At 33.6% G+C, this 18,118-nt stretch overlaps 1 protein-coding gene and 1 pseudogene across 8 annotated transcripts in view; one reads left to right on the forward strand and one right to left on the reverse strand.

Moving 5' to 3' along the window:
- The window catches only part of LOC125065467 (tropomodulin-1), an 84,159-nt gene extending 72,509 nt beyond the window's left edge, over nt 1-11,650 (forward strand). For 3 of the 8 annotated variants that reach the window (XM_047673054.1, XM_047673052.1, XM_047673055.1), the window contains exons 3-11: nt 532-699; nt 1,262-1,385; nt 4,542-4,657; nt 4,979-5,083; nt 5,456-5,707; nt 5,974-6,121; nt 7,209-7,476; nt 8,823-8,877; nt 9,922-11,650. In XM_047673054.1, coding sequence (XP_047529010.1) covers nt 532-699; nt 1,262-1,385; nt 4,542-4,657; nt 4,979-5,083; nt 5,456-5,707; nt 5,974-6,121; nt 7,209-7,476; nt 8,823-8,865 — 1,224 coding nt within the window. In that variant the 3' untranslated portion in view covers nt 8,866-8,877; nt 9,922-11,650. Of the gene's footprint in view, nt 1-531; nt 700-1,261; nt 1,386-4,541; nt 4,658-4,978; nt 5,084-5,455; nt 5,708-5,973; nt 6,122-7,208; nt 7,477-7,724; nt 7,810-8,213; nt 8,269-8,822; nt 8,878-9,921 lie in introns of all 8 variants that reach the window. The other 5 variants (XR_007119623.1, XR_007119625.1, XR_007119624.1 and 2 more) reach the window with 5 other exon arrangements.
- A 239-nt stretch (nt 11,651-11,889) lies between these two features.
- LOC125065315 lies at nt 11,890-17,387 on the reverse strand (annotated as a pseudogene).
- Nucleotides 17,388-18,118: the final 731 nt, after the last annotated feature.

An 18,118-nucleotide genomic window follows, 5' to 3' on the forward strand; every position in this document is an offset into this window, starting at 1 on the left:
ATTGAAATACAAAAATACTCTGTATTGCTGTTTGGCGGTAGAACGGGTGATGTGTGTGGTGTATTGTATTGTTTTAAATTTAGAATGTAGTCTCAAAGATGTTCGACTCATGACCCTTCAATAGACCGTTTAAAATACTAATTGAATTAGGTATTAGCATTGTGTTCAATTGCTTGTAATGTTAAAAGTGTACAATGAAACTCAAGACTTGAATATAATTTTATATTGTATAATGTAAGATGTTATACAACTGCCACGCACACATATGTATGTGAACCTAAAGGGAATATTATATGTAATCATTCAGTTCAGTAGTGTTCAGTATTTTTGCATCAATTATAAAATTAATTGTATGTAGTTTCTTGATTGTTGTAGAAACAAAACATTAGAAGGTACCTATTTAAGTTAAGAATAACATTATAACAGATAAATTAAAAACACACTACACATACACTTGTCATTTTGTTTTATATAATTCTGTGTGTGCAATTATATAGGATTAAATAAAACATGTATAATTAAATTTTTCAGGACAATTTTCTCCCTCCCTCGCAACGAAATAACTACGCGTGCGAGAAGGACCCAACGGGTCCTCTCAATCGGAAGAAATTAATTGAACACATAAACAAACAAGCGTTAGAGACACCAGATCGACCTGAAGTAAAACCATTTGTGCCAGGGGTTATACGTGGTAAAAAGGTAAATGAATAAAAAATACATTAGTAGGAAAATTTTATTTTTATTAGATGTTTAAATGACTAAAGAAAATTGAATTTGAGTTGCCAGTAAAAAAAGGACATTGTTGATTTTTTTTTTCTAATATTTCTGTAATCTTTCTCGTGCTTAACTTTATACGTAAATATTGTAAGGGTAATGTTTGGTAATCTGTTTCTTTTAAACAATTAGTTACACGAGTTAAAGTATCATCCATGTCGATTTTCAAGGCTGGTAATTATTAAGACATTTGTGTAAACAAAAATTGTCTCAGAGTGTAAATCTGTACTGTCAATATAAAATTATAATTTTTTTTATAAATCAATAGTCTAAAGCATTGACGTGTTAAATTAAATAATAATAATAAAAAAATGGCAACTTTGTTTTTTAAATTAATTTTATCTGTATGTCCCTCATACAGATAAAATTAATTTATAAAACATTTAAATGCGAAATTGAAAAAGATCCCAAGAGCGAATCGGTTAGATCAGGCTTATGGAACATTATACATATAAAATGTATTGAATGTCTTGTCTCGTTTTGCCAGTGGATCCCGCCGCCACCGCCGGAGAAAGTTCGAGACGCGGAAGAACAAATTACCATCGACCTCGGCGACGAATACGAACAAGCGCTCGGCACCGCCTCCCAGGAGGAAATCATCGATCTCGCTGGTAAGAACCTGGTCACCACTCACCTGGTCACTGGTGTTTTCCAAATATTTTATTGGTAATCGCTCCTTTATACATTTTATAAGATTCAAGAATAATTACTTGTTTTCAAAATATTTTCTCGTAATTATTCTACTACAAATTTGCTTATATTTGATGTCTAATTTTGCTCTGGTCGACTCTATATCAATATCATAGAAGATTCTAGATTCATTATTTATTCTCTAGATATTTTATATAAAGTGCACGTCAATTGTATCATATATTATTTAATTATAAGCTGTTAATTGCTTCAATGTCTTTATAATGACGTCTAGAACACGTATTCCTAATTACTTTAAAATATTTTATAATTTAAATTGTCTTATGAAATATGTTAAATACATTACAAAGTAGAATTTATTTGCGTTACTAATTTATATTATCTGTTGACCGAATTCTCTGTAGGATATGAATTTGTTTATTATAGTGATGTGTGGTATTTTTTTAATAATTTCTTAATGTACTAGTAAGGTACTTAATAATATTGGTATTACAAAGGAAAGCTTATCTCTTATAAGATAATAAGCGCCCCACCCTAGAATGTGATATGACTTGACTTTTGTGTAAATAAACATTGATACTATACAATATCACAGATTAAGATTTTCTTATTTTAAATATATATGTTAAAAGTTTAACTTAGTGCTATGTACACACTACACAATCTTAGACATCGTATGTAATGGCTCATAATTACGTTAACTCGATATACCTAATTAGATTTACTTAATAACTTGATCAACCGGTTTAAGTAATTAATCAACTTCGATCTAAAAATAACATGGAACGTGTTCTAAATTTAAAAGCAGTTAATGTAAAACGAAATTCTTAACTTAGCCGAAAACAATGTCAAAAAAAATAAATAGAACATGTTCTTAATTTAAAAGTCGTTCAAATGAGTGGAATTCAACTCGTAAACTGTCAACAGCAAGGCAATTATGTCATCCACTTAATAATATACAGATAATTATACAATAATAAAACACTTTTAGTTTGATAATACCTACTTATAAGAGACATTTAGTCGATGTAACTGGTATAGATATATCATAGTTACATTATTGTGTAGTAAGGGAATTTGCAGGTCTACCTGTGTTGGTACCAGTCATCCGTTATTATACCGCCTTATTATAAATGCTGAAGATCCCGAGACCGATTCCGAAACCCGGATCGGGTCTATGGGTGTATTACTATCATGATAATCTCAGTAGCACTCGGGTATTTGCAAGATCGTGTTACGTGATTCGGAAAGCACTTAGAGGTTCTGCACTTGACCCAAACTCTTTTGGTCTTATCGCCCTAAGACGACGAAGACTATGAATGTGAGCGAATGTATAGAGACTAGATGTCATGTCCTAAATACTACTGCTGCTCCTAATACTATTAATTGCTATCTCGAAGCTCATTTTTTCATCTGTTTTCCTTAATAAAAAAACGAATAGGTACCCTTTTTTTGTGCAATATAAAGTGCCAAGATGTCCAGTGGCTTGAACGCATGGATCTTAACAAGTCTCGCGTTTCAAAAGTGACAAGCATCTGTGTTCTTCAAGTGCTAAATTAGTTTACGTTTTGTCTGCATAAAAACTCATAATTATATTCAAGTGTCAGTTCACTCGTAATGGAATGGACTGGATTAAGCTCCTTTGACGTTCTTTACGTTTCCTCTACTTGTATTGATCGTTTATTTATATTTCCTTTTAGTTTAAAAGAACACAAACTACTCGAATGTCATTTGAGATAAACCGTGTTATAAGCGTGCCTCGCTCCTTATATATTATATATACAGGAAAAGTAAATAATAATTAGTTAATTACCATATTTATAAATAGCTGATTGCAAATTTATGTATAAAAAGAATATATACATATATATTTTAAATAGAAAAGTAAATATCGTAGTTTCTTTATATATATAAAATAAAATGTCAAAATATTTCTTTATCCGTACATAGAATTAAGTTCACGTAAGTAATTTTCATAAGATAAACACACCCATATGATTACATAATTTAAACTTTTAAGTAGATGAATAATTGTAAATTATTTTGTTATCTGATGATCGATGAAAAATAAATCTGTATATTTAGCCCTGGATAACCACATGAAGTTATGACACCCTCTCCTCCAAATTCAAAGTTTTTAATTAATTTCCCATACTGTAAATGAGTAATCAGTAAGAGCCTGTAAATGTGAAGATTTTTTCATAGAAGAATTTCATCCGACTTCCCCGATATATCTTTCTTCGTCGCCGAGCACGAGATCACAGTGATGCCAAAGGTTAAACCCACAATCTAAGGTTAATTTTCACCTCGTGTAATTAATACATTTACTATACTTTACTACATCCATGTAAAAATGTTTATTTACCCTGTGCCGTAACTACACTGGCTCAAAATAATTTCTGACAGCTGGTTTCATAACCGATATGTGCAGGATATTTACAAATAAGACAGTGCACTTGATAAAATAAATTCTGCCACATGTGTATTCCGCCAACCCGCATTGGAGCAGCGTGGTGGAATATGCTCCAAACCTTCTCCTCAAAGGGAGAGGAGGCCTTTATCCCAGCAGTGGGACATTTACGGGCTGCTAATGCTAAAACGCTTGATAAATTATATAAATGATATGATTACGAATATAAAATGTAAAGTATATAAGCCGTTTTACGATATTAAAGTGTTATTGAAATAAGTTTCTTTGTAATAACATTCCGAAAGAATTCGCGACAATTTGGCAACACTCCAACCTTATCTAATTGATTATCATCGTCTTGACGTAAAAACAATCTTTTTCGGATGAAAACCGTGTAAATCCGTCTTCATAAGCGCCTTCGGTATGTGTTATATATATTATTTTCTAGAAACTGGGTTATTCGATCTTAGCGACGGTAGCGCACTCGATTATCGTAACTCTGATCTTATGTTACATATTGTCGTTATGAAAGAAATTTTTTAGTCCTGTTTTTATATCTTGATGAACGAGTTTTAGTCGAAATTATTATTCACTATGGATAGGCTTTACTTTGTCTTATGGCTTTGTGTAAGCCCGTCTAGGTTCCCAGTTGTCACATATGCTACCGCCAAGCAGCGATACTTAGTATTTGGTGGGTTTTTTTCAGCTATTCTCGGCTTCCACTCCATGATGAACCAGGATCAATACCACGCGTCGCTGTTGAACAAAGGTCAACCTGTCGGCCTCGGTTGGGATGGAATCACTAAAGCTACAAAACAAAAGGTACAAAACAAACTTACATATGTACTTTACGCTTCATTATATGTCATATTATACTATGTGTAAGCCCTAAGCAAGCTTGGTACCAACTCATCATATATTCCATCACCACAAGGCAATACTTGAGACGTAACATCTTAGTTCTTAAGATTAATGTTTTACGGTTCCAATGTCGTTTGGCGGACGATGATGGCTACGATGGCTTTCAAGTGGATTTATTAAAAAAAAAAGTTTTGTGATATTTTTTTACAACCGAGTTATTTTCTATTATATAGAATAAAATATAGTTGTTTTATAATTACGACTCAATTTTATATTCTGTAGGTATATCCTATGGATCCTCCTAACGATGTAGATCCAGATAAAAGTATCGACAGAGTGAAAGAAAACGACCAGACGTTCCTTGATCTCAATTGGAATAACATTAAGGTATGGTATTCGAGTAATATATTTATATATCTGCTCGCCCTTTTTAAATATCCTTTCAAATGACTGCCGACAAATTAATGAAATGATCTCTGACTGGCCGTTGGTCATCGGTGATAGCTGATGACGCAATATTCGACCAATGAGCGCTAGACTATCAGAAAAGTCAAATTTGAAAAAAAATAAGTATGTACCTACTTATTAATTCAAGAACAGTGTTCGATAAATTTAATTTAAAAAAAAAACTGTATAAATCGATTAGAGTATTTACCTCGTGCTCAGCGGTAAAGGAAAATATTGTGATAAATCCGGCAGATAAGAGATGAAATTTTGCCACTTGTATATCCGTTCACTCGATCATCGCTCCGATTGCAGAACATAAGCGACGAGAAGTTCGAGAAGCTGTTCGAGGCGCTGAAGACGAACACGCACCTGGAGGTGGTGTCGCTGGTCAACGTGGGGCTCAACGACCGCACGGCGGCGCTGCTGGCCGACGCGCTGCAGGCCAACACGTCGCTGCGCGTCGTCAACGTCGAGACCAACTTCATCAGCCCCGCCGGCGTCGTGCAGCTCGTGCGCGCGCTGCTCGCCACCACCTGCGTCGAGGAGTTCCGCGCCTCCAACCAGGTGCGCGGCCAGCTGAAGGCTTTGTGAAGAAGTCTCCTGAAGATTTTTTTTTCTATCGATATTGTCGAGAACCGAATAAACACCTCACTTCAGTGTCACTGATAATCAAAATCTATTTCATTCGAGTAGACTTTTACGAGCACTTTTGATACGTCATTTAAACTCAATTAAATAAAATCTCTTAATTTAATTTAATTTAAAAATAATTTCTCTCAAAAAATGTCTCTGGTCGATTCGTTACGACGCTAAGTATTCGTGTCCGACAGCGGTCGCAAGTGCTGGGCAACAAGACGGAGATGGAGATCACGCGGCTGGTGGAGCAGAACCCCACGCTGCTGCGGCTCGGCCTGCACCTCGAGTACAGCGACGCGCGCCACCGGGTCGCCTCGCACCTGCAGCGCAACATCGACAGAAGTGAGTATCGCTACCCGTCGCTCGACCGGTCGCTCGACCGGTCGCTCGACCGGTCGCTCGATCTCTCGTGAACTGAGTTATCACCGAACTGATCGCTGCACTTGTCGGTGGATGTTACGTCTACCTGACTGGAGTGATCTGGACTATTTAATTGTTAAATTTTTTTATAAAACAATTATTTGTCAAATCTTATTAGGTTTACTGGTCATCGTATTTGGAGAAATTTTACTAAAATACTTTTCGGGTTTCAGTTTGGAAAAATAGTTCAAATGGTTTAAGTTTCAGGAAGTAATTGTCCTAAATAAAGCATTGACGCATCTAAGCGTCGTTTAACTTGGTATCAACTAATTCCTACTCTTATTGTATATGTCTATTGACATCAAAAAGGATTATTTACTGGGCTGCTTTAACACGGAAAGCTGGATAATTCAATTAAGATTAAATAAACAAAATGACAAGTATTAACTTTCTTACTACGTCGTCGTCTTATCTTGTCTTGTCTTGGTACTACGTTTCGGTATATGGCGTCTTGAAAATGGAAAAAAATCGGTTTAATAAAACTACTATTGTTACTATTGAATTATATATTTTATTACACGAAAAATATGCAGTGCAATCACCAAAATGTATTAATTGATGCTAATTGATATATTTATTTCAAATACCACAACATGCTTGCTATTTCATACCATGGACAATGTCAGAACATTAAATTCGATATACCATCAACAGTTACATTATCAATTCATTGCGGGCCGGAGGGTCTCAGAGGCACCGCGCGTCGACTCCACACTCGCTAGTAAACACTTTGGCGTTGACCATAGCGTAACCATAGACACCCGTAGATAACGCATAGCGTCTCACATCCTCGCTTATTAACCTCGTCGATCGACAACCGTGCGATATCGCTCTCACTTTCGACCGTCGACGGCTCAGGACCGACCCTGGCCGTCGATATGAGAAGCGTAATCGCTACGACGTCACAGAACACGGACGTCGCTTTCACGATCGAATCTCATTCGGCATCGACGACTCGATAGCGACCAGTGATGGAGTCGGAATCGATAAATGCTATCGATATTGTCAGATTGCCGTTTGCAAAAGCGAGCGAGCGTGTCTCTAAGCTTGCGCCTGCCGCGCGGGCGGCCGCCGGCGGTGGGCGTGGACAGTAGCCTCCTCAACCTCAGCCTCACGCCGCCCAGCGCCGACACGCTGACGCCCACGAGCGACAGGAGGGTCCTCGACAAGCCGATTGTCGGGACGGATTCGTTATCCGATGACAAATCGCTCGCGGGAGTCCAGAAAGGAAATTTCGTCATGGCGGAGCCGCCAGACATTAACCCAGAGCCCCACTCGTGAGTAAACACGACTCACACGACACGCGTGAACGAACCACAGACCTCCCCCCCCCCCTTAACTCCGTGTAAAGACATAGAACACGTGAAATCGCTCAATCAATCTATGGATACAATGTGAATATGTCGTCCGTGTAAACACGAACGAATGGAACCGATTGACCGATTTCACGCTCGGCCGACTGTCGATGTCGGATTGGTGTGTGACACAATTGTTCCTCAGTCACAGTATTTTATTCCATTTACAGTACGGAAAGACCTAACGCTGCGACTTCAGTTCAGATTCTTTAACAACCTGCAAAAAGGGGCGCGTAGCCAATAGAATTTATAAAGGTCAGGCCCCGAGCGGGCTCTTCAAGTTGGCACGGCAGCGTATAACATACTTCGCTTCGATTAAAGCTTATTTTACAGTGTCGATTTATTTTCATCACTTACAATATTAATTTATCGATGCAGTTTTATGAATATTTTTATCTTTACACACAAAATTTATTTATATTTATACATAATTAGACACGTACATACATCGATCGATAAACACACGTTGTAAAACTGCATCTATAGACGTTATTTAATGTCACTCTTATTATTTCTTATAGTCGATTATTTCTATAACTTAACATTTCCAAATTTGACTCTTAATACATCTAACTCTACGCGATTTACACGAGTTAGTGAGAAACATTGAAGCGTTATAATACATTCCATATTTTAATCGAAAACAATTTAATTTTTAGCAGAGAGGGGAGCGTAGAACCGAATGATAATATGTAGAATCGCCGCCAAAAATTGGTAAAATTCTATTTTATTTTGGCGCGAATGCTGTATAGTCTGTATGAGAACCGTTATTTTTCGAAGCAAAACGGTTTCATTTACAACACTTAGGCTTTCGCTAATAAACATCTTTCGCTTAGTGAGCCTTCAAAAAGCAAGGGGGTCGTTTTCAACAGACGTACTATCTGATTCCTAGTCTGCATTTAATAATAATTATTTTTTTCATTTGAAATTAGTAAACGACACTATACTAACTTCACGCATGATTGTGTGAACTAACTGAATGCAAGAATGATTTTCGAGTAATGCCACGAATAGATTTATTGTAGCATGAAATATCTTAACTTGTTTTCAAAAATAGAACTGTGCTCGTAATCCTGTTTGTTTTTAAAATTAATATTAAAATAATTATGACATGAAACCTAAACATGCCAGTGATATATACTTCGAATATCGCAATCGATTATCTTTTTAATCGATTATTTGACTCGATAAAACAAGTAAATGTCACTAGTTTTAAGTATGTTTGTATGTATATAAACCTTGACGATATGTTGGTGTGTGTATTACAGTACGCCAACAACGCCGGAGCCAGAGCGGCGCTTAGAGTTGTAAACGACACATGTGGTGAGTAAAATTTGTTTTAATATTATAAAATTAACCGTACATTAAGGAATTTTATTCGGTAAATTAGTATAAACTTTGTATTTTTAAATATTCAATTGTTGGTTTTTTAATCTGTAATGTGCGGTTATTATTAATTTAATCATCATGACTGACCACTGTTTGAGTTATTAGAATGACGTCACAGAACAATGGTCATTTGCGTTTTAAATCATGTATAATGTTCCTAATAACTAATTTCTTGTATATAAATGCCTTCATCCCCTAATGTTATGTAAATATTTATTTTATGTTTATCCGATGCTAAATACACTTCACAACTCATTCGATGCAAGTAAATAACTATTTCGTACACTACAAATAATTCATAGCGTTTCTTCAAACTATATTATTAGATCAAAATAATAATGCAAGCTACATCATCACTGTTATATAATCACCATTTATGTACAAACTTTTATTTATTATTTATAATATCATAAATCACATATCAGGCATGATATTATGTTATAAACTAAAAACTATATAAAATTCAAAACGAACCATGCAATTAAAAATAATTTTCACTATGTTAAAGTTTGATATTTATATATTTTCTAATAATTTCTCGTTAAGGTTACCATTCGACTGCGAATTAATACATTGTTAATATCTCGCATCTCTTGAACCATATAATGTAACGTCGTGAACATACATTATTTCAGTTTCAAAGATCATTTAATATGTCATAATTTGATATAAGTTGCCTTGTCATGTTGACAGTACCATAAGGAAAAATAGGACTGAGGTAAAGAAAAATGGCCTACTTTAGGAAATTTTACTAAATAAAAAGTATCAAAATCGATCTGTATCTAAAGTATATCTACTACAATGAAACAAGTGTATATATGGATCTTACTAACAAATAATATTAAAATCACACACAAAGATGTAAAAAATTTTGCTACCAGTATCAAAATGGTCGTAAACGTGACAAGGTGACGGGTCTGATAAATTAGAGTGCAATGTTTCCGGCACACGTGTAAAAATTGAAGTTTCCGTACACAGGTGGGCGAATCCGGCGCTTGAGCCAGTTCACACGCAGCCGTAGTTACGTGGTGGGCTGGATTCCTTGACCACACGCGCTCGCACTGTCACGCTCTTTGTCACTGTGTAGCACGCCCCTCATTGAAGCCTTTTATAAATATATCTTGTGTTATTCCTAAACGAATAAAAATGTTTTTAATTGAAGATGTATTCTATTTTTAAATGTTGGGCTTGAATAGTGTTCGATATACGCTTGAAAAGGGTCTCTCCACAGTTCATCGGGCTGTACTGATTTTTTAATGATAAGGCAGTTTTATTACAATTGTATAAGAGTCGATTTCTTCAAATGACAATTTACTACTATCAGAAAAAAATAATTGAAGTAATAAAATGTCTATACAAAATCGTGTAATTAACATTTTTATTCTTCTGTTAACTGACGATTAAAAAAATCGATTCTCAATCGAATAATTTAGTTAAAATTTAAAAATATTTATTCTACGAACTTCGTGGTGTTTGATATTATTCGATATGTTGTTGGCGTTGAATATGGACTATGATTTGACTTTATTTGATGGCCCGGTGATAGATGATAGATGATCCTCGCAAGATCAAAATATATTAACTTAATTGGTGCTTGCAACTTTATAAAAATGACAAATAAAATCAATTTAAATATTTGACTTTATATTATATAACTCTTGCCTCTTAAAAAATATATTTTGTCTTTAATTGTATTTAAAAAAAATCGACTACACAATTACAAAGATATGTTTTGACAGATAATTAAGTGTGCTTGATGGAAGAATATTGTGCGCGAACAATATTTGTGATTTTATTTAATAATAAGATCTATAATAGACAAGTCGATGGCAGGACCAATCACTAGTTGGAAACTTAAAATGTTTTAATTAAGAATACAGTAAATAAAATCATGATTATTGTCTATGTCTGATTGATTCGTACGTTTACAATATTAATTCTAATTTTAGTGTGCTAATGAAATCGTATTAATTTTTATCATTTAATTGTACTATATGTTATAGACGTGCACATTCCATTGATACATAACATACTTCTCTAATAAACATTTTATTATAGATTAAGAAGAAACATGATCAATGTTTTATTCTACGGTTAATTATATGAATTAATAACGATTAATTTAAAATGGAATCATAAAATTAATTGTTCACTAAAAACTGCCATTTATAAATGAGAGAAGTCATGTTCTGTGTCAATGGATTTTAAGTTTAACATTTTCAAAAAAGCACTAGGTTTTTTAATCTGTTATACGCTGTTTTATCTGTGGTCAAGTTCGCTTTCGATCGAAGGCTTGCGACATTTATCGACTGTAACCTCTTGCTTTCTTGAAATAAAATATTTGCTTATCTTTTAAATTGTAACTTATTCATAGAATCTACTGCGGAACTTAATTGTCCATAACATTGTGATATAAACATCATGTGTTTCCATTTAAAAAAATATTGCTTTGTTTTTTCATTCTAGTTTCAACTTAAGAGAGATTATTTGTAAATGAATTTTAGATTTTTAATGTATTTTTTTTTTTTGTTGTACCGAGCTATGAAATTTAAAATTATAATAAATGATTAATTTTAATTTTTAATTATAGATTTTATTTATGTCGACATGATAATGTATGGAGCATTTTGGTCCAACGAAAACTTGGCTATTAGAGTCGCAGTTGTGTAGTTTTGTGACAAAATATAAATAAAGCGATTAAACATAATTTTTGTTTTTATTATTTTTATGTCTTACATATGTAAACATCATCGGAACTCGTACTTTTGAATTAATGGATGAAATGTATTGAACGTAATTGGATTTGAGTGCGTTCCAAATAAAGTTTAAAAAATGTTCAAAATATATATTTTTTTGTAATTTCCTCCTATTTTATTTTTAACAAACTCGTTGTATACACTTTTACTTTAACAATGTTTTTGTCATTTAAATTTAGTTATTTATTTATTAAATATTCAAAATTATATTTTTTATTTTAAAATATCCATGAACTTTTAATTCGATTTGGCAAAATGGTTAATCATTAAATTATAATACACTCCTTTGGAAATAATAAAATAATATTTTCTACATTAACTTAAATACTTTTCACGATTTCCAACTCAAAAGTTCGTCGAGGACGGCATCCATCATCGGGTTACCTCCAAAGCGGGCGACCTGTGTACAGAATATAAAAAAAAAAAAACAATATAATATTTGATTTTTATCAGGAATATATTTTACTTAATTAAAAAAAAATAGTCTATGGAATCATCTTAATGTCTTTGATTTATATAATTCGACAATACGCCAATAGGCTATGTATCAGTAGAGTATATGCCGGATACTCTCAGTGATGAATACTTATATACTATGAAAAATGCTAGTCTAAAGATTTAGTATGATGATTAAACAATAGTATGTCACCAATCTTAGTTTCATCATTGCATTCAATCCAAATCTTACAATTATTCATCTCGTAAAAGGTGTTGCAGAAAATCACCTTTTTTTTTAAGTGAAGATGCTACGTCATATATCCCTCAGAGAACTCCCAAAAACATCTTTACAAGATGTGCAGGTCTTTGCTATCAGTTAAAACGTCATTGTTTCTAATTTAGACCCTTATTTATCTTTCTTCTGCAAAATTCAAATACAAACCTCGGCCCTTAATTTCCGATCCAGCTCCGTTAGTACGTCCTGCGTGTACTTCAAACTGCCAGCGTTCTCTAGCAGCGACACAAAGTACTTCTTCAAATTTATATCGCGAGTTCTTTGACGTAGAATATCTTTACGTAACATTCAGAAATTAATTATTGGATAATATTTGATCACATACATTTCAAGTGCAGTACCAACGTGGGTGATAGCCTCTGATCCAAAAAGGTGGTTGAAGCAATAAACTAGATACTTGTATAAAGATAATGTATTCGAAAAAGGATACTCATAATTTGGTCACTTGCCGCAGTCCGCATCGCGTGTATGATCATTAATGTGAACTTGCCTTCCGTGATGTCCTCGCAGAAACTATCATCTTTACACACCTTAAAATATTTGTAAATATGTACAATGTCGACTGTAGCAAAATACAATAGCCCAATAGAGCTTACTTTGAATTTACCTGCTTGTCCTCAACTCCGGGCCATTCTTCTAACGCCTAAAACAAAATGGAAATTTCAATTATTAATGCATGTATAAGTACCTACTTCGGCTTATCTATCATAATACACGTATGACGTAAGTATTACTATTGTCCTTATATGGCGTGGGATGACACTGAAACTAGTATATGAAGAAGAAACTATAAAGATACAGGGATCACCAACTTGATTATGCCAGTAGAACTCAGATTAATCAAAGTATGAAATGACATACAAAAGAAAAAAAAAGCAGTACATAAGTGTAATAAACTAATTTTGATCAACTTTAGCGACAGATAAGTGGGTTTATTATACGTAGAATAATAGTTAGTATTCTAGTGTTCCCGTTTGAAGTTTGAATATAACAATAAGTAGAAAGTAGTAAATTTGTCTATGTCTACATCTCTTAATGTCCTAGTATATGTATATAATATTTGGCAGTATGTTAGAGTAAGGATTATGCCAGAGAACTCTGTAATAATAATCAATTTATTGTGTAATAAGCTTAAACAAAACGAAGAACTCATTAGATAGAAAAATACACGGACATCTCAATCTTAAGTTCTCAAGATTGATGGCGCATTGGCGATATAAGGAACGGTTAACATCTCTAAATGCGCCAGTATCTATGGGCAGTGGCGACACCTTATCATCGTGTGGCACATTGGCTAGTCTATCTACCTCTGTCTAATAACAATAATTTTAAAGAACTTCCAAATACAGATAAACTCACCTCTTGTTGACTTATATTGCAATAATCATCCCTGATCTGGAAATAGTATGCCAGTAATAGCGCGAAGCGGCTATAATCTGTCTTGTTTTCACTTAACGACTGTATCATGCAAAGAGCCATCATAAACAATCCGCCTGTCTCTAAAAATAATAAAATATAATTAGCCTTCCCAGCACTAATATAAAGGAATGGCAAATCTATTCATGTTCATGCAGTACAAAAATTTGGGGAGTTTTTTGCTTTCTTTAGGATACTCCTACTCCAAAAGTAATTGAGTATTTACAATCAGGGCCGGATCTACCATACGGCTTTTAGGGCATCAGCCCAGGGCCCCGTGGATTCAAGCTAAGTCAAGTCAATGTCAAAAATTTACAATAGTGCGAAGGAATCCATAACTCTATTAAATTAAACAGATCGTAGGGTTTGCAGCGCTGCGAGTCCTGCAATTAATCAAACCCATTCAATAAATTTAATTCAAGTCTACGTTTAGATATGTCTTAGGGGGGCTCCTAAGTATTGTTAGCCCAGGGCCCCCTAAACTTAACGTCCGGCCCTGTTTACAATTCTAATCTGTTATAATTAGTGATTATAATAAATATTTATATATTTAATATTAGATAACTTAAAAAAAAGGTGAAGTGTAGGTACATGTGTGTTAAGCAAGGTTTTTTTAAACTGTTTATAAGTATATTGTTAATTTTTATTTTCATGCCTTATAAGTTAGATAGTTTGAAACCAGGGTTTTTTAAGTATAGCATATTGAACTAAGGAGATCATAAAGTCGGCTCATAGTTGGAGAAGCTATCACGTAGCTTACCCATAAAAAATATAACTAAGGAATACGCACACTTCTTTAATATACATCAATATAAAAGTTTGTTAAATTATATTAAAAGCCGAGATGGCCCAGTGGTTAGAACACGTGCATCTTTACCGATGATTTCGGGTTCAAGCCCAGGAAAGCTCCACTGAATTTTCATGTGCTTAATTTGTGTTTATAATTCATCTCGTGCTCGGCGTTGAAGGAAAACATCGTAAGGAAACTTGCATGTGTCTAATTTCAACGAAATTCTGCCACATGTGTATTCCACCAACCCGCATTAGAGCAGCGTGGTGGGATATGCTCCATACCTTCTCTTCGAAGGGAGAGGAGCAGCAGTGGGAAATTTACAGGCTTTTAATGTAATGTATGTAAATTATATTAAAACATCCCCTTCGGTATCAAATACTTACTAGATACTAGTAGTAATAAAAGGAAATACTACCTAAAGAATAAATCTATATAAATAACAAAAGATTACGCTTACTAAGCTCTACCATCCTGCGATATTGTTCCTCAGTTGGACACACAAAACGGTCCCGCCAGTATATTTCGATACCCTGACCACGACACGCGTCTAGAAAATTTTTCGCGACCAATTGGTCCCCCTATTAATAAAAATGAACATATTATTTTTATGTTATAGGAATTCCGACGGGCATATGGCCTACTCTCATTGCAAGTAACAAAAACCACTACTTAATATCATTACTCTCAATGCGCTCTCACATATGTGGTCTAAGATGTTATATGCATTGAATGTCTAAAGTATTGTAATCAAACTGTTATGTAATGAAATGTAAGTTGATACTACTAGTTGTTATTTGTGCTAAATTATTGAAAATAATCCCTAAACAAATATAAGAAGTCGATTATTTTATCACATTCAGTTGGTAAGCTCTTACTCGTAATTTACCCAGAAAGGCTATTAATATTCTCTCATACCCTCGCCGTACCAGAGTCATTGGTGCTAATTTTCCCATTCCAAGAATTTGCCATAATACATATAATAGCTTTAGGGGCTTGGATATTTTTAATCAGTTAATTAATAGTCGGAAAGAGAGAATAAACAATAGAAGAAGCAATTTAATATAAATATAGCATATAACGAATAAATTATTAATTGACTTTCTTTGTCTCTTCAATTTCCTCTTAATGTTAATTCTCTTAAAATTTTAATGTACCAAATTATTTTGCACCTGTATTTAAGACAGTATTTTTTTATGTTACTTTTTGCATAACTGTGAAATGTAAAGTTTTTGGTTAACCAAATAATGAGAGAAAAAAGAGTTTTACCTTCGGACATAACTTCGCGGCTTTTTCCATTCCTACAAATGGACTGAAGTATTAATTGTAAGTGGTACTCCATATACATAATGCGCTGCTGGCAAACCACGCCGTACCCTTGCGTCATCCTGAATATCGTCAATCCTTAAAAAGTAGGCTCAATGCAGTAACATGATGATGATTGAGAATAATACATAAATGGTACATACAAATTGTTTTAAAGGTTAAGTTAAGGAGTCATTAATTATATTTATTCGGTAATTATAGATTCAGGTTTTCTTTATAGACGATGTCGTGGGTGAAGATGATGACGAGATATGTCTCGATGACGACGATGAGAACAAGAATGATGTCGCCCGCACTTATTTTATTCTCAACTAAGACAAAGAAACTAAGTAACTGAGCTGGAGATTTTATAGCGGAGATGCACGAGAACAAACACATTTGCACCCTCTATTTCCTCATTCTTATACTCGTATGGAATAGCCGATACGATTGGAGAGGTGCAATGCCCACCAAGGGCGCAAATATAAGTGCGTTCCGAATCCCATCGAAAAATCAGTAATTTAACCCACTAACCTTATATCTATATAGGGTGTAGCTACACTAAGTAACCATTTCAACCCGAACAGAACATTAAAAAATATAGTGAGCATTATCCTATTTCAAGAATTTGCCATGTATACCAGACGTGCCCAAAGAAACCACGGGAACATTAAAATACTTACAATAATGACCCCACGTGGATTGAGTTGACTGTATCCACGATGACTTTCATTTTCTCATAAGGTACTTGTAGCCAATGGTTAAAAGCCATTGCGCTTTTAACTCGTAGTTGTTTGCCACTAATTTGTAAGAGATAAGTGTGTGGAGATAGAAGTTCCTTAAAAAAACAGTATAAAGAAATGCTTAAGAGTAATGAAGAATTAAATATGACAAATATCTGAATATTTCATTTATTTTTTGTGGATAAAATCACATATATAATGAAATTAAGGATTTGTTCTCTGGTACTCTCGTGGATATATGAAAGGTCAATAGTATCGGCCGTGAAAGCCATTGATACGTGAACCCCGTTTCATGTTAAGAAAATGACGTCAATGTTGGGATAGTAGCGAAGAAAACTATAAAAGCAGCAAGCGACGCAAATGTAAGACATCTTTTATTCTTATTTCCTGCTTCTTTCAGAATAATCAAAGTAAAAGTTTAAAATAAAATACCGGTTCTATTTGTCCACAGGATAGGAGGTTTTTGGTCAAATAATAATTAATTTTGTTTAAAATTGTACTATATACGTAGATATAAAAAAAAAATAGTACATTCTTTATAATTCTAACAAAATGCAATACATATCATAACTGGTTATCAAGTATAGAAAAGAAAATAAGAAAAACGTACTTTTTCCATAAACAATTCTCCATTTTCCTCACAATTATTTTGTTCTTCCATTCTTATCTGATCTGTGGTGTAGATCGGCTCGATGACGATAATGATATGAAATGACGATGCTTTTTTTACTTTTATATAGAACTTTTATTAAAACGCTTTAAATCTATACTGTACGATGTTTGCAACTTTTTAATAATAATAAAATGATTCACGTATTAAAACATACTACCAAAGCATCCCGATTTTAATTATTATTTTTATACTGAATTATATCTTTTAATTAAATGACACAAAGTTTCTTATTGACATAATACAATATTTATTTTTTATGTATTTAAACTCTGCCGCTATATTTAGATATACATATATATATATATATATATAAGTTTAGTTTAAATTCAAAATATTCTTTATTAATGTAGGCTCTTAATAGCACTTTTAAATAGTCATGTTACAGTGTTTAATTAAATGTTAAGCTACCACCGGTTCAGTGTACACTCAGTAGTTTCCACTATTTTAATTACAGAATTAAAATAGAGCTAAAATTCTATACATCCGCCTAGAAATCAATAAGTACTTAGTCCACGCTCTTTTATCTTTAATATAATATTGTATAGAGTAATATGCCTTATTTATCAATGTTTTTTTATATAATTTAAATTTTTAATAGGCCAAGTTAAAATAGCTGTGGAATCCTTTTATAGAAACGAAAACCGTGTCCCAGGAAGAATGTATTCACTTTGCGAAGTCGGAAACTACGGTGTTATTAGTGTACATGTTCTCCTCGTGTCTATCAATGATTGTCACCGTTTCTTTCAAAAAGATCTAAGT

The sequence above is a fragment of the Vanessa atalanta genome, chromosome 7 (assembly GCF_905147765.1).
Source record: "Vanessa atalanta chromosome 7, ilVanAtal1.2, whole genome shotgun sequence".
Lineage (NCBI taxonomy): Eukaryota > Metazoa > Arthropoda > Insecta > Lepidoptera > Nymphalidae > Vanessa > Vanessa atalanta.